The sequence below is a fragment of the Amblyomma mixtum genome, chromosome 4, assembly GCF_055824585.1.
Source record: "Amblyomma mixtum isolate Tamu chromosome 4, ASM5582458v1, whole genome shotgun sequence".
NCBI lineage: Eukaryota > Metazoa > Arthropoda > Arachnida > Ixodida > Ixodidae > Amblyomma > Amblyomma mixtum.
Genome location: NC_143015.1, coordinates 75481333 through 75503235, shown reverse-complemented (window position 1 = coordinate 75503235; position 21903 = coordinate 75481333). Strand labels below are relative to the sequence as shown.

At 46.2% G+C, this 21903-nt stretch overlaps 1 protein-coding gene and 1 non-coding gene across 3 annotated transcripts; both read right to left on the bottom strand.

The window, feature by feature from the left end:
- Positions 1-1725: 1725 nt before the first annotated feature.
- Positions 1726-17915, bottom strand: LOC149347072 (pseudouridine-5'-phosphatase-like). Of its 2 annotated transcripts, none has more exons than XM_089586860.1 (4): positions 17799-17915; positions 8226-8444; positions 7157-7389; positions 1726-4847 (listed from the first exon to the last, which is right to left on the bottom strand). In XM_089586860.1, the coding sequence occupies exons 1-4, from the start codon at positions 17857-17859 to the stop codon at positions 4638-4640; spliced, it is 723 nt and encodes a 240-aa protein (XP_089442986.1). In that variant the 5' UTR covers positions 17860-17915; the 3' UTR covers positions 1726-4637. The 2 variants fall into 2 exon arrangements, with proteins under 2 accessions (XP_089442986.1, XP_089442987.1); XM_089586861.1 differs by lacking the exon at positions 17799-17915 and adding an exon at positions 17646-17770.
- An 862-nt stretch (positions 17916-18777) lies between these two features.
- TRNAS-AGA (transfer RNA serine (anticodon AGA)) lies at positions 18778-18859 on the bottom strand. Its single transcript has one exon. It is a non-coding gene; the product is annotated as a tRNA-Ser (tRNA).
- Between the last annotated feature and the right edge of the window lie 3044 nt (positions 18860-21903).

Genomic DNA, 21903 nt, shown 5'->3' with positions numbered 1-21903 from the left:
CCCTATTCCTCAACCCTCATACTCTCCCGACCTTGCCCCATGCTGCTTTATTTCTTTCCTAGAATGAAAAAATAGGTGATTGGAAAGCGTTTCGCTGATGTTGCTGAGGTGAAGAAAAAAACGACGGAGGCACTGTCAAGCATCACAAACGATGAATTTAAACAATGTTTTGAAAAATGGTTTGGTTTGGTTTGGTTTATGGGGTTTAACGTCCCAAAGCGACTGAGGCTATGAGAGACGCCGTAGTGAAGGGCTCCGGAAATTTCGACCACCTGGGGTTCTTTAACGTGCACTGACATCGCACAGTACACGGGCCTCTAGAATTTCTCCTCCAAAGAAATTCTAGCCGCCGCGGCCGGGATTGAACCCGCGTCTTTTGGGTCAGCAGCCGAGCACCATAACTGCTAAGCCACCGCGGCGGCTTTTGAAAAATGGAATGAAAGATTCGACAAGCGTATTATTGCAAGTGGGGAATACTTTGAAGGAGATTGAAGGTCTGTGCTTAAAATGTGAACAAATAAGTTCAAACAAAAATAAGTCCGGTTTCTTTTGGGTACCCCCTCGTATGTGTGTACTGAATTATTTGTTTGGTTTGTACACAATAAATTTCTCTTTGTGTACTGTCATGGAATTATTCAAGGTAATGGTCCATTCTTTCGAAATGCAGCAAAAACGTTCTTATAAATTAATTTTTTCATCGCGAGCATCGAGCAGTTAATACTGCCATAGAAAACCAATGGGGAACATTTTTGATGAAAGCATAAAGGTTAATAGCAAAAAAAAAATACAAGCCTGCCGACGGGATATCTGGGGATATATTCATTGTTATATATTAAAATCTTGCAATTAGTGAAAAAAAATGCGTTCATAAACTCTTTCCCGTTCAAATATTCTTTGGTCCAGAATTGTTAATGATGCGCTCGCATACTCTCTTAACATAAAGGAGAAAATAGGGAGTAAGATGTTCTATAGCACCCTTCTATAAAAAGGTGTGCGCTAGAGGAGCTTACTCTTTTTTACTCCCATATAGGTGTATTTATGTTTAGAGTGTATGAAACCAAGAAACCATCATATCTTCTCTGCGGAACGCGTGAGAAATGTGCAAATGCTGCAACGTGCTTCGTAATACCTTGCCGCACCCGTAGGTCATTATATATACAGTCTTGGACAAAAGTCTTTAAGACCACAGCGTTCAGCTGCAGCGAAATGAATGTTCCCAAAATGCTCCGTAGATACCGGATCATTCAAGACACAAGTCAAGCAGGAAGCTTCTCTACACCCAGCAGAAACCTTCCGCTGGCATTTCAAGGTCATTCGGTGTTTAATAGCACCATAGTGGCTCTGTTATGCGGCTGAAGTGAAAAGCCTTTGGCCCTAAGACATTTGACCAAGACTGCACACCGTACAAGGCGTTCATCAAAGCCGTACAGCGTCCAACGCTCTGCAAGCGAGTGAAGAACATGATATAACACATTTAGCACCGTGTTAATTCTTATTCTTATCACGTGCAGCGCTACAGTGAGGATACTAGGGCGTTATTGGAGATAATTATCAAGTGCGAACAACGAATGCAGCAAGCTTCATTGACGGCAACCGCATTAGGTCACTGCTTAGAGGCACGCGCTCTCACTATATACAGCAACATTGCTTCGCGCCGCGGACTTCTGTATTTTGCTTTCTGTGCGAAACATCGGTGACTCCAAAAAAAAAAGGAAACAGCTCGAATCACCATTGGTTGATCTTTATTTAGCGGTCAACAAACATCAGTCCTCAACAAACGATACCCAAGGATACTGGTCTTTGAGACCTCAGCAGTGACAGACGATTTGTACCTAAGTCAAAACAGCGCCAAAAACAAGAACACTACCTGTGCGAACGCCCCATTGTAAACGAGAGCCATTGAGTGTGAGTTTCTTTCACTGCTCTTCGGGCCGGTCTTCTGGGACGAACGGGGCAGTCTAGAGCTTGACAAAGCAACAAGGGTGCAACATGCCCCCAAGCAAACTCCCGGCTGACCCAACTGACTCAAGTGTTGGTTTGTGTGAAACAGTGAGAGCTGTTATGACTTCTTATCTCACAATCGCTTTGGCAGATAGTGCTCTAACAGAACACGGCGTTCTTTGTAGATTTAGCGCTACAGAGTGATCAGCCTGGTCCAGAAACACGACCCTAGATGGACCTTGGACCTAAGCACTCTTTTAACCCTGGCAGACGAACGACAATCCGCACGACAGTATACCTCCCACCAAACACTGCAACAACAGCGATAAACTCTTCGAGTGGTTTATCACCAACGAGACAATGAAACACGAATCACAGTAAAACTGTACAAACAAAGACGAGTGTGGTATCACACGTACTTCAACTTTCAAAAGACAACGCTCCCTTCGCATTCTATCGCTCCCACAAAGCTGAGATGCGGATTGAGATCGCAGCAGCAAAGGCTCTTTTAAAGACGCCCTCCAGGACCATTGTGCCGGCCTATGATTATGACCTATTCTCATACACCTGCTAGCGTGTCATCGCGTGTGGTTGGCAGTTGCAAGGCGATTGACCGCTACGTCATGACAATATGTCACTGCCATTAGTTGAAGGGCCTCCTTTAAGCGACACTTGCCTCTGAGTTCTTGAGTTCCATCCGAATGTAGTCACAGCAGCCTGTGGACTACACAACTCACCCATTACTGCACCGTACGCCATATAGTTCACACTGAACATTTGTAAAGACGCTAAGAAGGACACAGCCCTCAAACCAGCCATTTGTAACATTTTTTTTTGAAGAAGCGATCCCTCGAAGCAGCATTTGCAAATGTTTTCGAGGGTTCCTTAACATCTGTTCAGTACAGTACTAGTCCCTAGCCCTACAGGTGGAGTCCCTTTTACAGTGGTTACTGAATTTTTTCAAAGCACCGTAACGAAGCATTCAACGTTTCACCAGTTTCAGTGCTTATATACAGGCGAGTTCATTGCACTATTATCGAGGCAAACAGTTCTGCCTCCTACACTTGAAAAGATGTAGCTCATTCAACTTTCCACATATGAGGGACGAAACAATACCAAAGCGGAAAGGAACGAACGGCCGCAGACTACATAGCAATAGCTTTATAGGACTATAGAAAAGAAAGAAAGAACACTTATGGGACCTGTTTAATTGGCAGCCGCACGGCTACAAAATTGTATAAGTTTAGGGCAAACAGGTCGTGCTCCAGGACTCAAAGACCACCGTGGCAGTCGCTGCACGGAGGTATACAGCTGTTCGCCTTGCACTAGATATTAATCGAAATTATTTCCTTGATCGAAATTTATGCAACTTTGAAGACTTCCACAGAACGCTGTGTCTTCTATAAATTCACCTTACAACTATTACGCATGCTAAATTTGACAATTTGTTAATCAGGCAATCGGAAGAAATTAGTCGGAATGAAAGTGTACTTGCTTCAGAAAAGTACTTTCCCGATGAATCCTCAAAGAGGGTAACTGCATGTAATTAGTTTGGATTATGTTCCAGGTCGTTGTACTTTCGAGTTCGTGGGGTCATTCTGTGCTTTCACTATCATACTAAGCACGGTAATGCACGAGATTACGTTAGGTTAACAACATGGTTTTCATTGACAAACCGTTCCAACGCATGAGGTGGTCATTAAGGAAGACTAAAGCGAACCAGAAGCACGTGACACATTCTTACAAGCCTGGTTCTCCTGTCAAGCGCTCTGTTAGCAGAGCACACACCCTCACGTTGTAATCAATAATTCCACCCTTATCTGACGGATATACTCCCGCCGAAGGGTTTTCACGTCATCCTGTGTGCGTACAGACGCTGTCGCTGTGTTCGAAAGGTATTCGTACCCTTGGCTTACACTATCCCTGCGACAAAGGAAGGCTGAACACGAAGTCTTGGCTGAGGGTCGCTCGTGTTAACGTTAATGGGTTCAGAAAAATTTTATACGCCGGTGCAGTTACATATTACACATGCAAGGCAGGGCTTCTGCACAGATAGCGAATTAACAAGTAAACGCGACTAGAGCTTCTTGCAGGCACTTGGAAAAGAGTTAGGGCTACACTCAGCTGGCATTGGCGAGGTTCAGGGTGGCAACACCTTCATCGATAATGGGTAGGAGCAGGTGCAATGCGAATGGGTGTCAGCACCGCAGGTGCAATTCGTAACAGCCCAGTACAGAAAGGGTAGCAGCACGGCTGCAGACTTCGGAATGTTCTCGCCCAACCGCGCATAGTGGCGGGCGTAGGCCTATGTACATATTCTATACAGTATCTGCACAAAAATATATACAACAGCTTGGGACGCAAAACCCGCCATGGTTTCGTCCATAGTAGGCTGCTCGGCAAACCCAACAAACCGTGCCGAGCCGCCGCTATACTATACCCCGGAAATTATACATGCTTTGTAGTTCTCTAAGTAGCTGTTTAGGTTTTGCACTTTGCAGTCGATGCGGCGCGCCCTGAGGTCCCTAGACGAGGATATCACCAGGCAAAGACTTTGCCAGCGAGTAAGTGCGAAACATGCCTCGCTGTAACACGTCATCTGAAGATCTCCATTTGAGTGCGCCTCGAACGGTGGGCAGGACGGCATGCGGCCTCGACGCTGATTGGTCGTCTTCAAGATGGGGGCTGTGGGGCCCTCAATGCTCCTTCTTCTTAGACGATTCCCCCTGCTCCTCGAAGGGCGGCAGTCCGAACTGCTCGGGCTTGAAGTCGTTCATCGAGTCGATGCACATCGTTGCTCGACGTCGGTTGTCCTCATCCATGCGCGGGTCGGGGATCATGACGACCTGCATTCCGGCGGCCAGGGCAGCGGTGACGCCCTTGGGCGCGTCCTCGAACACCAGGACCTGCGGGAAAGAGGGGGCGGTGTATTCAAGTGAGTCTCCCGGAGGAAGACTAGTCCGGAGCGGTGGTCCAGTGATTTTAACATCCACATCTTATTCGGGAGGCGCTGGGTTCGATCCTTATGGGGAGTGTGCACTCAAGCCACCGTGGCCGCCATTTTGGCGCAAACTCAGCATGGCTAAAGGCAGCACTCATGTCTAGTCGGCGTATCGCCACCTGGTCTGGCCTGTACCGCTGAAGCTGCGTGCAGTACGTCAAAATGGCGCCCGTGAAGTCAGGTGAAAGTCGTCTATAGACCTTTCCATCCTTTGTGCACAAATGTCGAAACACCTTCTCTCTGGACTCTTGCTGACCGGTTGCGCTACCGGTTCCACCATGATAGTGCTAGGTAGACGCAACAGTCCAGTGAGCAATATGGCGGCGCCAGGAAGCCTTAAGCCGCTGTCTTCCTTGTTTTTTCCGGGAATATAAGCTTTTTCCCGACCACGTTCTATGGGCTGCCCCTGGAGTTAAATGTTTGGCAAACAGGCCTTTGACGAATCCTGTTGTGTCAAGGGTCGGTAATTCTTTCCGGCGTCGAAAGATATCCCCATCGCGTGGTAAAGTCCAACTCAGCTTCATCGCTTCCATTCCTTTAGGGGAGCGGTAAATAAGTGATTGCGACAGAGGTACACTACTTTACGGAGTTCACAATCGACCAGTGAAGAATTTATGATAACACTATTTCACCAGTTCCGCTGCAGTTTCGGCAGCCAAATGGTGGCTGTGGCGTCATAAGCAAGGTTAAAATCACGCGACACATACAAAAACCGGGATAGCTGCTTCTTCCTTTCAATGCGCTCCAACTCTTACGATGCCGCAGGGGCGTACTGACCGCGAATGACCAGTTATTTTATTTATTTTATTGCACTTCCTTAATGTGCAACTGGATTTCAACATTACTTGCGACGTCACTGTGTGGCTCCTAAAACCGAAAGTACAGGCCCTTCATTCCGAAAAGACCGATTTTTTGGTTATTTCTCTATAAAAGCTGAAAATGACTTTTGGATATTATAAGCCAAGAAGAAATAACTAGTTAGAAAGAGCAAAAATCCTGACCGCCTGGGAGGTCAGGACTCCTCAAGCTGTTTTTTCAGCTTTCTACCTGCCCTCCTCGCAACATTCCTTTTCTGTTGCGGAATAAAATTTCAATTTCAATTTCAATTTCAAAATTGTGTTTGTCGCACATAATTATAGATTAATCATTAATGTCCGAACTTTGTTCCTGTTCATATTGCATGGCTGTGTATATTGCATAAATTTCACTTGTAGGGGCTTCTACAAAGCACTCCCTGGGCGTGGCCATGCTGATAGCTCGGTTGCTGTTTATATCTGGAGCAAGCACGGTGGAAGCGGTAGCGTCTGGTTGTTCGTGGGGGTTTAACGTCCCGAATCGACTCAGGCTATCAGGGACGCCGTAGTTGAGGGCTCCGGATAATTTCGACCACCTTGTGTTCTTTCACGTGCACTGACATATCCGCCGTAATCTCAAGACACGTTTCCGTCAGTGGTCGGTCCCTTTCATGAATTAATAACTGCTTGACGGGGAAGACAAAAATTCAGGGGGGGGGGGGGGGGGGGGGGGGGCACTTTGTTGACCTAAAGTGCGGTGAGGCGAAAGCCTTAAGCGCAGTGTTGCTGCTTGTGTCACTGATGTGTGCTTAAGATGTTAAGCTTCGCCTCTAAGAGTGGAACGCGACAGCGTCTTGCAACGCTACCAGAGAGTCCACAGAAAGCCATCGCCCGTTCGGCTCTACGCTTTGCTCGATGGTAAATTGGTTTTTGAGGAATGGAAATGTATGTCTCGCATATCTCGGTGGACACCTGAACCTCGCCGTAAGGGAAGGGAGGAAGATGGAGGTGAACGAAGACACCGTATTCACTAGACGCGCCTTTGTCCATTTCAAAACATCGATCTGGCATGGCTGAGTGGTTAGCGTGCTCGTTGGTTCGATTCCCCAACTCGATCAATTTCCTACTCGGCTTTATTTATTTATTTATCTGGTCCTACTAGAAAGGTTAATTAGGCTAATTTGTTAATTAACTAATTAACTAACTCAGTCCCACTTGGGGCATCACTATACCATCCCTTTAATTGGTCGCATGGTTACTAGCCAAAGTACAATTGGCCACGTGTGAAATTCGCGCGCAGTGACGTCACGACCATTTCGACCAATCTGAAACGCGGACAGATTTGCTAACACGTCTTGGTCACGACAGTATGAGGCATTAAAGTCTTTCGCCTTAAAATGCAAGTTCAGCCGCGCCGCACCTTTTCGGGCGGCGGCTTCTCCTCGAACTTGGAGGCTGCGACGAGGAAGATGTCCGGGTGCGGCTTTCCGTGCTTCACCTCGGGGTTCACTCCGGACATGACCACGTGGTGGAAGAGGGCCACCAGGTCGCGGTGCTTGCCCGTCTTCAGCTCGAACGAAGACGGCTTCGAGCTGGTCGCGATGGCCATCGGCACGCCCTTCTTGTGGAAGTGCCGCACCAACCGGTCCACGCCTGCGGCGGACACATTCGGGCTCAGAGACAAGTTGCACCGCCACGGAAAGCACACGAAGACAGTTGAGGCAAGGGATGAGATAAGCAGGCTATAAAGGACGCAAAAGCGAAAGTTGATTTCCATCATTCGCAAAATAGAGGCGAAGAAAAAAAAAGAACCATGGGGGTGCAAGTTATAATAGCTTCACTTACACATCCTTTTCATAACAAAGCAGGAGTATACACCCTCCAGACCATCCAGCTGAGCGCCTTCACCACTCCAGCACTCCTACAGTACATCCACCAGTATTTCTCTGACACCTCAGGCCCCAACTTATACGCTCCGTAGCCAATGTGGAGCATATTGTTTTCTATTGTCCCGGAGAATATACAACCCCTCATTAACTTCTCAAGCATATTCCCCAGTGCTGGATGTTGTTGGGTTCAGCGTCATTCACCGGCTGTTCATCTGTACCACGGCCCTCCTGGTGGAGAAATAATTAACTATATGCCCTACAGCCTCTTCCTTCTCACTCTCTCTTTAGCCACATCACTCAGGTTCAGTCACGTGACGCGTTAGTAGGCTTGTACCAGTCTATCGCGACCAGTTTAACGCATAGCCCGTAGAATGTCTCTAACAGAACTGCTGCGCTATACACGGGGACAGCTTTCTGTGGCAATGCAATGGAAGCTAAGAGGACGAGGCGCAAGGCGTTCACAAGCGCGTTCTTATCACGAGGTGGAGAGATAGGCGTCCCCTGCATAGCAACCGAAAGCAACCAGAATTAAGCGGGGCAATATAGCTGCGACACAAGTGGGACCCCAGAGGTGGTATAGCGGGGGTGTCCCTCCCTCACCGGGCATGAGCTCGGCGCTGGGGAAGAGCTTGGCGTAGTGTCGGTCCATCTCGGCCAGGTACTCCTCGGAGCCCAGCGGCAGGCCCAGGCCATCGATGACAAGGCGCGCGGCGTCCTTGCCCGGGATGCCCATCACCCGCTGCTTCAGCTCCCACGTGTACTGCTTGCCGTAGCGGTCGGCCACCATCTGCACCGCCTGCGTGTACAGCTTCTCCGTGTCTGCGAGGGGGCCGGAAACGGAAGTAGAATTAAGGGAAGGGTATAGAAAGAGGGACTTTGGTCCTGAATACTGGCGAAGTCCTGAATACTGGCAACTGGCGAAAAACAGGGTTCGTTGGAGATACATGGGAGAGGCCTTTGCCCTGCATTGGGCGTAGTCAGGCTGATGACGATGGTGATGATGATGATGATGATGATGATGATGATGATGATGGAGGGAGGTTGGTGTGGGAGACGGCTCGGTTCCCATCTCCTCCCCTGCCTTCTTCTATAAGCCACTACCAGGGAGTTTCAATCCGGTAACATTAGAGGTCCCGCTCACGAGAAAAGCTGGCGTTCGTGTCACGAAAAAGGAGGTGGCAATTAAATTAATTGAAATAAATTAAACGCAACTGCCATCTACCCCCCTCGTTACTGCGCATCAGGTGATTGTTGGAGAGATAGCCTCCCGAAGAGATATGTCTGCGCTAAAAAGAGCCTTGCGGGAGCTCAGTAAAAGGAACCTGAGCCTCACAGGACGATGGCAGCAGTGACTCTAGGTGGCCGAATCTCACCTGCCCTCTGAAATTCAGTTTTATAAACAAGAGCAAGGAAGCGCCGCTGAAAATAAGCAAGGTACAAAAAAGGTGCCAAAAAACATCTGTCGACGTGGGGCTATGACGCAGACACTTGATGCACTCCGCTTCTGCCCCTAAAAGAGCAGAAAGGGAAATTTCGCTTTCAGGAGCCTATATCAGAAGAGAACTTAAAATAAAAACAGCAGTTGTTAACATTGAGTCGCGGTCCACGGCATCATGTATTACTCCGCTGGCCAATCGCAACAGTAAGCTAAACTAGATTTCAATGTTTGACTAGATTAAACAAGCCAGGTATCAAATTCTAGAGCTTATAATTTTTTAGCCGCCGCGGTGACTCAGTGGTTATGGTGCTCGGCTGCTGACCCGAAAGACTCAGGTTCGATCCCGGCCGCGGCGGTTGAATTTCTTTGGAGGAGAAAATCTAGAGGCCCGTGTACTGTGCGATGTCAGTGCACGTTAAAGAACCCCAGGTGGTCGAAATTTCCGGAGCCCTCCACTACGGCGTCCCTCATAGCCTTAGTCGCTTTGGGACGTTAAACCCCATAAACCAACCTAAACCAACCAGAGCTTATAATTTCTTGTCTTGTGATAAGCTTCGTTTTAGGCAAGAAGAAAGAGTTCAACAACCGACTACGTTTTCGTCGTGGAGGAATTCTGTGCGCAGAGGCTGAATGTGGGCGGAGCTTCACTGCAGACTTGAATTGTATGCGACTACAGCCGCCAGGCGCGAGGTTTTGCGAAATGGCTTGATTGCGACGGCTTTGAGTATTTCTCAAAACAATTTTGCAACCGTGCGCTTCAGGGCACGATGCATGACCACCGATGGGGCACAACATATATTCGACAGGAGGGTGGAGCTCGAAGCCACGTTGCGATTACGACATGCAACCTAATATCTAGTCGTCGTATTCTTGGTGTAAAAAGGAGTAAGTATACCGTAGACTGAAATAAAACTCAAACAGGAGAACAGGGGTGAATATGAACGAGTCCGAGTGTTCCCACTACAGCGAGAAGAAGCGAATGAACTCCATTGTCGGCGTAATTTCACGGTTAATGTGCCACACAGTTTCCTCCAAAGTGCTCAGGTTGGGACAGCGACGTCGACGTCTCGGGGGAACCGCATACCGTCTTTTACCAACACACTCTGCTTATTGTAGCGCTTCGCGTGTATAGGAAAGACAAAAAAACTATAAATAGATATTATAAAAGACGTACACGAGAAAATAATCATGGTAGAAAAAAATAAGTGAAGGAATTCCCGGTCGAAAAACACAACAGAAAAGTTTCTGTCATCAAGAAAGATTTTTTTGTAGTATTTCGGAACATGGCTTATGCAGCAACAACAGAAATTCCGGTAATAATGACAAGATTTTTCTGTAGTATTGAGCACTCCCTTGTGGTAGCGACATTCCCCGTTCTGTCGTGACTCGTGACAACAGGAGACATCGCACTGCTGGTAAAAAAATCCCTCGTTACGACCAAGTATTTTGTCCCACTTTGGGTCCGATCTCTGTCGTATTTTTCTGACTGCAAAACCTTATTAAACGAAATAAACACGAAGAAAATTACGGAGGGAACTTAGGACTACTTAATTACGTGCTTTGAAGCTGAAAGCATTAATTTTTACATTTACATTTTTTCCTTCCTTTCTAATGACACACCTACTCATTACCATACACTCTTTAGTTAACGCATACATTAACAGGTTCATCTTTATTCGCCAAGAAGCAACACGGTTTTTACTGCCGCCGCGGTGGCTCAGTGCTTATGGTGCTCGACTGCTGACCCGAAAGACGCGGGTTCGATCCCGGCCGCGGCGGCTGAATTTCTTTGGAGGAGAAATTATAAAGTACGCGTGTACTGTGCGATGTCAGTGCCCGTTAAAGAACCCCAGGTGGTCGAAATTCCCGGAGCCCTCCACTACGGCGTCCCTCATAGCCTCAGTCGCTTTGGGACGTTAAACCCCATAAACCAAACCAAACCAAGCAACACGGTTTTCTATGCGTTAAATGCTCGCCTCCAAATCTGAATGTCTTTGGTTCAATTCCCCGCACCTTCGGAAGAGATTGTTTTTCTTCGCTGATGACGTCATTGTGGGTTTTGTGGACCACTTTTACTAGACGGCACCGGTTTCGTTGCTGATGAGCCATATAAAGCTTCTGCTTTACAAAAAAAAAGGAAGAAGGACCACAGCACAGAAAATATAAATAAAGAAGCCGGCAGCGCAGTCAAGAGCGATATATAAATGTACAGCAAAAGCAACAAAGCGGCAGGCAACCAAATGAAGGGCGTAACGAGGACAAAGCGGGATATCGATCACGTCACTCCTCCGTTCCGAGACACGCCTCACGATGCAGTTCGGCCGGACCCGGTGTTTGCATAGCGGGCAAGCGATGAACCTATAAGGAGGTGGGACGGTGCGCTCTAAGTTTGGAATCAAAGCGCTCAATCGGGCCACGCCAATCTGACTTCACGCCGGCCATGCACGATAGGTACTCCTCTCCCTATAGTCTGTTCTACCTGCGCACTGGATGTTTGTTTTGTGCAGAATATATATATATATATATATATATATATATATATATATATATATATATATATATATATATATATATATATATATATATATATATATATATATATATATACAGGGTGTTTCACCTAAGACTTTCTGCAATTTTTAAAAATAAGCTATTTGAATTAGATGCGCGCTTTTTCTGGCATAGCATTGTCAGTGGTGTAGTGCATCATAATGCAGCTAATACGTGCTAACTAGTAGGCTTGTTAACCAATATTTAATAGTTAACTTTTAAACTATTACCGTTGGGCTCCTTAATTATTGAGAGGCATGTAGCCCACCGTAAGTAATGTCCATATCCGTTTTTAGAATTTCGAGAACGCGATTATCCTCGGCGCTGTGGCCCAACAAATTTTGGCTATTTCGACGAGTTAGGTTCACTGGAGAGGTTGCTTTGCCTGCAAGCTTCTCAAACCGCATGTATTTTGGCGCGATGTAGGCGAAATTTGTTGGGCCACAGCGCCGAGGATAATCGCGTTCTTGAAATTCTAAAAACGGATATGGACATTACTTTCGATGGGCTGCATGCCTCTGAATAATTAAGGAGCCCAACGGTAATAGTTTAAAAGTTAACTATTAAATATTGGTTAACAAGCCTGCTAGTTAGCACGTCTTAGCTGCATTATGATGTACTACACCACTGACAATGCTATGCCAGAAAAAGCGCGCATCTAATCCAAATAGCTTGTTTTTAAAAATTGCAGAAAGTCTTAGGTGAAACACCCGGTATATATATATATAAAATCACTTGAATTCCCAATTTAGTTGCACTAAGATTAACGATTATTATAACTACGCGGCGGTGACGACAGACAATGCACCATTCTGACGAGGGCTTTAAAGCAAAATGTTTATTAAGGCGCAAATTGAAGAACACAAACTTCGAGGAAATATTCACAAATATATACTTGAGCAAAATATTCCCACAACTTAGTAAGAGATCCTAATAACTGTAATTGGTACATTATATTTACAAATAAATATCGATTTTATTGAAATGAAACATCCTGCACGTATATGTATACATGTCCATCATAGCAAGAGAGCAACAGCTCATCTTTGCTGGGTTTCAACTGCAGTCTCTATATATTTTTTTATTCAGCGGACGCGTTACTAAAAGCTGCACACAACAATCAAGTGATCACAACTGTAATAACAGCGGCGGGGAAAACTGCAATTTCTCAGGGCGTTTCATTTTCTTTTCCGCATTTTACACTTAGTATAGTGAGTAAATACTAATCCGATGAGTACCAGACAGGGAGAGAGAGAAACGTTTAATGCATAGAATGATTGGGTAGGCCCTCATTTCAAGAGCCCATTGACTTTTGCCGCCGCTCTTGCTCGGTTCACCAGCAAAACCTGGTCTTCCGAATGTGAGCTGGACAGCGCCTTAGTTGTTCGGTTATATTGATTCTTGGAATACGTGGGCTTTTCTGGCATGCCCATACCATATGTATACGTCAGCCAATTCACCGCAGAAGTCGCAATGTGGATCGTGCGAATTTGGAAACGTATAGATGAATTTCACAGGACTTATACAAGTATTCGATTGGAATTTCTTTAGGATAACAAACAAGAGAAAAATTGTTCGTTGTCTGCTCCGTTGTTTGTTCGCAGCTGACCTAAGGGGAGCGCTCCGTCCCACGGCACTGCGCGCCCATCGTCGTCTTCTACGTAGCACAAATCCGTACTTTTGGATTGATTCTATTGTAGCAAAGATTCTCTTTAGCTTTTGCTTACAAGAAGTACAAGGAGTAAGACTTTTGGTCCTTATTTCCGCCTTGTTTGCATTTATTGTTCACAATATATATTATAAACTCAATATGTTTTGGTCCTTCTTCCCACCTTGTTTAGATTTATTGTTTACAATATATAGTATAGTATAGTATAGTATAGTATAGTATAGTATAGTATAGTATAGTATAGTATAGTATAGTATAGTATAGTATAGTATAGTATAGTATAGTATAGTATAGTATAGTATCCGAAGGTAGAGTAGACTGGGAACAAGTGAGTAAATTACTCGCTAGTACCACCTTAGTGCTCCCGTATACGCCTACAGATAAAAGCTACACAGCGTCAAATCCAATGATTCAGAAAAATCTGCCTATTGTTTCTTTGTAGCTGCATATGGCTACGCTTAAGGGGACTTTAATGTTTGGTCATTCCTAATATCGGTCCCAACCCCCGCATTTCGATGGAGACGAAATAGTAAAACCGCCCGTTTGCTGCGCGATGTCAGCGTACGTTAGTGATTTCCAGGCGTTGGGAATTAATGCGGAGTCCTGCACCCTATATCATAGCGTATGTGCAGCTCCGGAACGTTAAAGCCCACGTATCGTTCCACACCTCCAAGAGGTGTAACCAATATGCTTTCCATCTCGCTTTGTTCGAATTTATTATCTTCAAGGGGTTACGAAACGCCATTGTAGTTCGTAATTTTTTTCCTTATGTACTTTTGATAACTCCGCTTTAATCTGCCCTGCCGTCTTTCCCCTTTCAACTCCAATCATTCCTGGCCCCGCACATATGTCCCGTGTCCGTGCGTACGTGATCGCAGACACGAGGACGCCTGGAAAGTCTTTCTGTCGGGGGCGGTCGACCCGCCTTTTGGCCTTCTTTCCGGCTCGCCATCGACTCACCGAACGAGACAAGTTTCTATATTTGTTGAGTTGCTTTTTTTTTTTTTCAGCCCTCGCCCATCGACTTCCTTCCTCCCATCCTGAACGAGCGCGCGTTCAGAAGAGGAGGAAGTGAAATGGAAGGCATATATCCAGGTCTTAATTTGCTCTCGAAGAAGCCTTTCTCTTCCGCGTATACAGTCGCCGACAGAATAACATGGAGCACGTTTCCGCGCTCAAACTAATCTGTCGCGTTGGGTAACGGAAATAGAAAGGTTCGCTGCCTTCTTGTGCAAAGCAAAAAGTAAATACTACTTGGATGCGCATCAAAAATACATTACTTCTTTATTTATTTGGTAATACTGCAGGCCAATACTTTGGCCCAAGCAGGAGGGGCATATCGCAAACAAGAAAGAAAGCACAGAAAAGCTTATACAATGTAACATTAAATGAACATAGTGCACAAAAAGAAGCACAAATGAGAACGTCAACATCGCTTACTTGCACGAAAATGATTTTGCAATGCTGTAGGAAACGCGTCAGCAGACATGTGACCGCCTAAGCGTGGTTCATATACTTCTGTCTGCGACTGTACGTTCGTGAAAAGGGCCAATACTGAGCTAGCTGATGTATTTGTGCATAATAAGTAGCTTTCTTAGGTTTTGGTTATAGTTTTTTCTCTTTTTTTTTTTGGGGGGGGGGGGGGGGGACAAGGCCATAACTACATACACACAAGTAAGACAGGACTGTAATTCACACGTACCACGTTTTCCTTTGCAAGATTACATAGCAGCACACCTGTGGCGTGCTGCTCAAATGTGATGCCCAAATTATTTAAATTAAATTTTTAAACTCGCTTTATTGGGATAAATGTACAGGTTACAGACGATTAGACGAGATTAATATGACAACGTCAGGTAGACCACTAGGAAGGCATTGTATTTCACGAACAATAGCACACAAAACAGAAAAGAGAACTTGGAGTGGCTAAAATCTTGAACCGTAACCACCATCATAATCTTGGTGCCTTGTTCTGGCATTTGTTTGTTGACATGTGTTGCAACTTCTGCATGGAGCTGGGTGAGGGTTTTTATGTCGCATAAAAATAAATAACCCACGAACAAAAACCGTAGCACAAAAACAGTTTTGTTCTATGTGTAGAATGTGTTTTGATACTTTGTTTAATTTAATAAATCAATCATTTCCACCGAACAAGGGGGAAATAGGAGGCATCCCTTTCATACAAACACGCTGCTGTTTTTCAGGCAGTGTGTGCTAGCATGCTTTGTTTGAAAATCCCGAACAACACATGCTGCAAGTCCGCAGAATCTCTCTCCCCTGTTCTGTTCAGGAACTAAAATAAATAAATAAAAATAAACTCCGCGGTTTAAATGCCTCCCTCGCCTCTTTGTCCTCCGATAGAGTGACCTTCAGTGTCGAACAAGGAGCACACAGGGCGGACAACAGGCGGGAAAACAAAAACAATTCGGTCTGTCTATCAGCGTCAGCTGTGGCGACGGTTATCGCATCCCGCGGTGGCTGAACCCCCCCCTTTCTGTGTCTACACGGACCTAAAAGGGCGTTCACTGTAGAAGCATGACCGGGTATAATTGGATACGTCGGGATCGCAGGGCCACTCTGTCTGATAATTCGATCGGCAGGCGTACGGAAAACAAGCTCTCTCCGGGGTAAGGATAGACGAACAGAACAAAGAGAAAATGTTTCCTCGTCTATTTCACTGTGTACTGAAAGTATTCTAGCAAAAGGCACGTTGAGGTACTGCCAACATGCAAGAAAAAATATATGTTATACATATATGGAAACAATAGATGTGTTACGAGCAAGAAATGTAAAAAGAGAAAAAAAGTCACTAAATTTCGTGCCTCTTGTGCTCCGGCGGTTGAATATAGAGGAAGGCATGTTAATATACCTTGAGGTTTCGAATAAAAACGACCAATAAAAGAAAACATCAGAACAGCAACAAAACGCATGACGAAGACAAATAATTGGAAATGGAGTCTAGCAAAAAAAAGCAAATAGAAGGCATCAAAAAAATGCTAAACCAGCTAATAGGCATTGGAAATGGAATCTAGCAAAAAAAAAGAGTAAATAGAAGGCACAAAAAAATGTTTAACTAGCTAATAGGCAATGCAGACTAGGGAAAAAATAAATGGAAGAAAAAAAAGGAGATTTAATAATTAATTGAGAGGTTCTTTAATATGAAACGACGTCTCGTAGCGTACGGGAGTGAATTGTATTTCGCCCCCATCTAAACGTTGCCGTGCTTTCTCAAGCCAAACGTCATAACCACTGCGCCAGAAAAGAAAAAATATATATAGACCGTAACAGCAATTCAGCAGTGCAAAAGAAGCTAGCAGCGGTAGGCTGCTAAAATGCATTCTCCTGTCTAATTGCCTTTTCGGCATCAAGGTCGTCAGGAGTAGCGCATCGACTGACCCACGCACCGACCCACGTATACACACAGCAGTCGGCAAAAACTGCGGCGCCTGAACTCGGTGTGCTCAGGTCAAAGAGAACATCACGTATACGATGGATGCCAAAGACAATCGGCTGATACGGGGTACACTTGCAAAGCTGTTGACTTAGACATCCGTGATATGCAGTGTGTAGCGAGCGATTTACACATTTTTGCAGAACATTCTAAGCCATTTCTTTTTATTTTTAAGTATATAGATATATTCATACGAATGCAGCCCGGCGCAAACGCTCATTTTTTTTTTATGGATAAATATCTCAAGGCGTTCTTCAAACATTCATGCGGGTATATCACAGCTTTACTAGCCCAGCTAGTTGGTGAACTCAAAGCGCAATTTCGAACTCTACCTTATCCACACTGAAGTGTTTGTACTACTGATACACACATTGGACTAAACAACGATGATTAGTATACCCTCCATCCATAGGTACGACCTTTTTGTGGAATTACGAAAAGAGCCCTTCGTTTTCGCTCCTTACAAGCGAAAGCAGAATCCGACCTTCTGCTCATGGGTTTCCTAGTTGACGCACCCAATTTCTCCATTATGGATCAAGCTTACGAAAGAGCACAGGATCGTTGCGACCAACCTCGCCGCCACTCGCAAATACCGGAAATAAACAGCAAAATCGACGTTGAAAGCGTTAAGCGACGTCTAGCAACTGTATTGCGAGAGCGCGCGGTGTTTCGCAAATCGCGCGAAACCGTCTCCCGGGCGTCTGCACGGCCAGCGACTCGCAACCGAGCAAGCCTTCGCAACGCTTCGAGCGTCTCAATTCGGTGCGTTAGCGTGTCGCCAAATGACACGGCAGAAACCTCTGAAACCTCTGTAAGCGTTGTTTACGGTACAGACTCAACCACCGTTAACGTTGTACGCTGCAAAACGCCCGCGAGTTCCGGTTTCGAGGCGAAACAAGACGAAGCGCTCACTGCAGAAGACGGCGCCGCTACAGATTCGCGCCTCGGCCGTTCGGCTTGCGGCGGTAGCGTCGTCTGCTACGGGTGGTAGGCGGCCCGTAGCGTCTATCGCGGTTCAGGATTACGCTGGAGATTGTGCTGGGTCGCGAATGGACGCTGACTCACCCAAAATCACGCCGTCTAGGTCGAAAAGCACGTGTGTTACCGGCTTGAAGGTCGCTGCCATGGCCCCAACCCCGAGCGCACCCTGCCGAGTTCACGTCTTCCTCGTTGCAATTCTGCGAGACGAGTGGCAGACGACGCGATGTCGCGGCGTGCAGTTTCGATTTCGATAACCGGATAGGGAAGGGCGTGTTATTATGCAGCCGTGAACTTCCCTCTCTCTTCACTGACTGAGTGATAGACAGAAATCATAATGAAGCTTAAATGGAAACAAAAACCGTCGTGAAACAATTCAAAGGTCGCCTTCCAAATGGCTTGGCATATCGTTGATAATGCTTCTACGCTCTCGCTGCGGCCGCTCGGCGGAAGCCGCGCTCAACCACGCAGGAATTTATTCTATAACAAGCACATTAGATCAAAATAAATGCAATTTAAAACCACGTAGTTTTTATTCAAATATATTCAACGAGTATTAGCGTTAGAAGAGAATGTTAATGGGCAAAACACAGGTTGTTTCAGAACCACCGTGTTCAGAACCTACGCGTTTAGGAGAAAAAACATCAAGTTGGCAACCATAATATTCACGTTTGTGCCACATGATCACAGATGGCGCCACAATACCAATAAGCTCGATTTCGGTTTGTTATGCGCGTATGTTGTAGTTTTGAGCAGTTTTGAGCTTGATTATGTTGTTCGCTAGTGCATTGCCGTTTTAGCCTAGTAGTTTAGGCTTGTACTGCATTACCTAAAAATACGGTGTTGGAGTGCCAGGGAATGCATACGAGAACTGAGACTTGACAGAGCGCTTGCAAACGGTGCTCACTGGAAACCGGGGACACTAAAAGTTGCGATGTAGCCTCGAGGAATCAGTGAATGCGTCAGTGCAGTGTAAAATATTTACTGCTAGTAATGAACCAGCTTAGCATTGATTTCATGCTCAAAAATTAAAAAGGAAAGATGGCGGTTAAATATAAAAAGTTTGCGCAGTCGACAGGATTCGAACCTGTGCGGGGAGACCCCAATGGATTTCTAGTCCATCGCCTTAACCACTCGGCCACGACTGCGGATTGGACGTGATACTCGCAATCGGTGATGTAATCAATGGCTCACGTAATCTATAGTTCAGCGAAGATTGTGCTTTGGTACATCTCCATCATCTTCACCCATTAACAGAGTGAAAAACTTGCCTTCTAAGCTAAACAATAGCCAACTGTTATTGTGCCTCACCTGCCTGACTGAACAGGGCACGACGCACAGTGTGGGAGTTCAAGCCAGGAGACCTCCCTCCCTTTTTTTTAAATCTTTGCAATAGATTCAAGGTAATCACAGTATGTGAAGTGAGAACGTATTGTTTTACCCGAGAGCCGACATACTCTACAGTGGGTCCCTCAACGAAGAGCGTACTGCTTTCACGCCGCCTACTATCCCAGTAGGCGATAGGCGAAGGCTTCGTTGCTTCGTCTAAAAGTTAGAGGGATGGGGGCGATCTCTCCACCGTCTTTATTTTTTTATGCGAAGCATACTAGCCGCACAACCGAGCTCTTCCTTGCTGCGCCGCGCGCGGCCGCGTAGCTACCACTTGACCTACATCGGCGCACCACGTGATATGGCGTCACAATCTGTGAAAGCTGTGGCTCAACTCGTGCGCTCGCTTGCGGACGCGCAGCCTCCGCCGGCGGTATGCTTCGCATCCTAGGCTTAACCATAAGCTAAGCCAGGCCATTTTTTCCACTCGAAATCGATCACCCCCCATACGACAGGCCAAAGCCTGGCGTAAACTTCAAACTAACGCCTGTCCAAATCCGCAGCTGTGTAGCTGCTATTCTGAAAGACTCTACTCAGACAAATGCAGAAATTGTGAGAGTAAAGCCGATTCAAATCATATGATCTGGAACTGCCCGCAGTCCCTACCCGCGAGTAAATTCATTACCAACTCTGATCATTGGAATTCTCTAATGCTCAGCCCCGACCCGGGGACACAGATCAAGCTCCTCCAGCTCGGGTCGGTCCTCTGTATCCGCTGGTAATAAAGTTACATCACCACCACCCCTCATAGCAACGGCGTGCACAGGCCTCTCCAAAAGTGCGGAGGCGCAAGTTCATGGTAATGCCTTGTAGCAGAATGGGACAAAACCGTCCCCCTCTGCGCACGCCTATGGATACGTAGGCACTTTTGTCCATGCAGACTAAGGGCGGCTTTTTTACCTCTTGTATGGAATGCTGTAAACAGCCCGCCTTTTCGTGTGAACTGTGAAGCTTTTTTGGCGTGCCGTTCACGAAGTACGAAAAGCCTTGTGTTCATCGACTGTGCTGGAACCAGTTCAAGGTGAGTGTGCACAAAATTCGCAACCCGTCTGCCGCCAATGGTCAGCAAGCTACAACTTCAGAGCGCTGTTAATGACAGTTGTTTCCTAGACTGGGACCAGTTGCTTGCACTTGATGCCCAACGCAGACCATGCGTGTTCCTCACATAGGCGCCCTGTATACGGTAATCTGTAATTATTTCCCATGCCGTTAGCTATGGTGCCGCTTCCACTCAACAGGGCCCAGCCATGTTTGGCTTCTAGATGTAATTAGATAACTCCAACTGAAGCCAGTTGATATGAGTTACCCCTAGTTCAATTATCAGCTGATGATTTTTCACCTGGCGCTCTAATGGATGGATGGTAAGAGAATTGGAAGCGCCCGGCTGACACGAGACCCGCCTGGAGGAGGTGACATGGTGTTGAGGCGCTAACCCTGCCTGATATACAGAGTGTTCCGTATTTATCGGTTACAATGCAAGTTTCAATGTTAAATCGCTCAGATAAAAAATAAACAAAGTATCATAAGCTACCATGTGACCTTTGGTTGAGCACAAATAGCCCGTAGTTAGCGCAGGATAATTTTTTATAACCCGAATTGATAAATATGGAACACCCTGTATGAACGGAGATGGCCCTTTCGCGTTGCGAATTCTTAATGCAAAACTCTACTTTCAGTTTAAACCACATGCCTCTCGCAATGCCTCGCTAGAGTGGCGAGTTCCTTTAAAGGTGCACTGAAGAGGAATCTGAACTCGTCTTTTTGCCGCGGGAACTCGATCTACACGTTCCGAGCATTCTTAGAAACTGCGATTTATTGCCCTGTGTGGCCGATTTTACTAATTAAATCAAAATAACGTCCGGCTTAGGCCTTTTTTTTTTAATTCTGCCTCGTACGGTAGGCGGAGTCGACCAACGCGTGGAGTGCCTTTCAGCCAGTCCCGCGGCGGCTTGCCGCTCTGCCATCGGCGGAATAAGACGTAGTAGTCCGTAGAAGCAAACAGTCCGCGCATATTTTTATTTCTGCGGGATTATTTTGCGGCTATATTGTCTGCGAATTAAACTATTTATTCGCGGAAACCTAAAAAACAAAATAAAGCGAAAGCAAAGCCTCCATGGAGCTGGCTGAACGGCACTCCACGCGTTGGCCGACTCCGCCCACCGTACGAGGCAGAATTCAAAAACAAAGGCGGGAGCCGGACGTTATTTTGATTTAATTAGTAAAATCAGCCACAAGGGCAATAAATCGCAGTTTCTAAGAATGCTCAGAACGTGTAGATCGAGTTCCCGCGGCAAAAAGACGAGTTCAGATTTCTCTTCATAAGTTATGTCCTTCGGACTGCTTCTTCGACATTTAGAGCAAACCTTGCATCCCTAAGTGCGGGAGAGCGTTCACAATCCTGCTTGTACTCATCGTTCCTTGTCGTTGTCGCTCTTACGTCAGTGCAGGTAGGGCCTATGAAAAAATTACAGACTCTATTCACTATCAGATTTGGCGGACGGCAGGAGGCTCCTGCATGACAACCCTGTGCTCTCCCAGCCTCCATGCTGTTGCGAGGTTTGAAACTAAAAGCTCCGACTCAGGGGTGTTCGCGGTGCCAAAAGACGCTGCGCATAGGGAGGTGAGGAAGGGGTAGCTCACTCCAGTTCTCTGCCTTCATAGGCCCGCCGCGCAATTAACATCACTTGAATCATCGCACATCACTCCGAATACTGTCGCGGAGTGGAATGGTCTTCCTTAGGGTCTATGCAAGTCTAGGAATTTTGAGAAGGAGCTAAAGAACTTATTGTATGGCTCCTAGTAT

Coding starts and splice junctions, on each gene's coding strand:
- LOC149347072 (XM_089586860.1), bottom strand. CDS start 17,859: ATGGCAGCGACCTTCAAGCCGGTAACACACGTGCTTTTCGACCTAGAC. Junction 7,390..8,225: donor CAGCGCCGAGCTCATGCCCG/GTGAGGGAGGGA, acceptor TGTCCGCCGCAG/GCGTGGACCGGTTGGTGCGG. Junction 4,848..7,156: donor AGAAGCCGCCGCCCGAAAAG/GTGCGGCGCGGC, acceptor TCTTTCCCGCAG/GTCCTGGTGTTCGAGGACGC.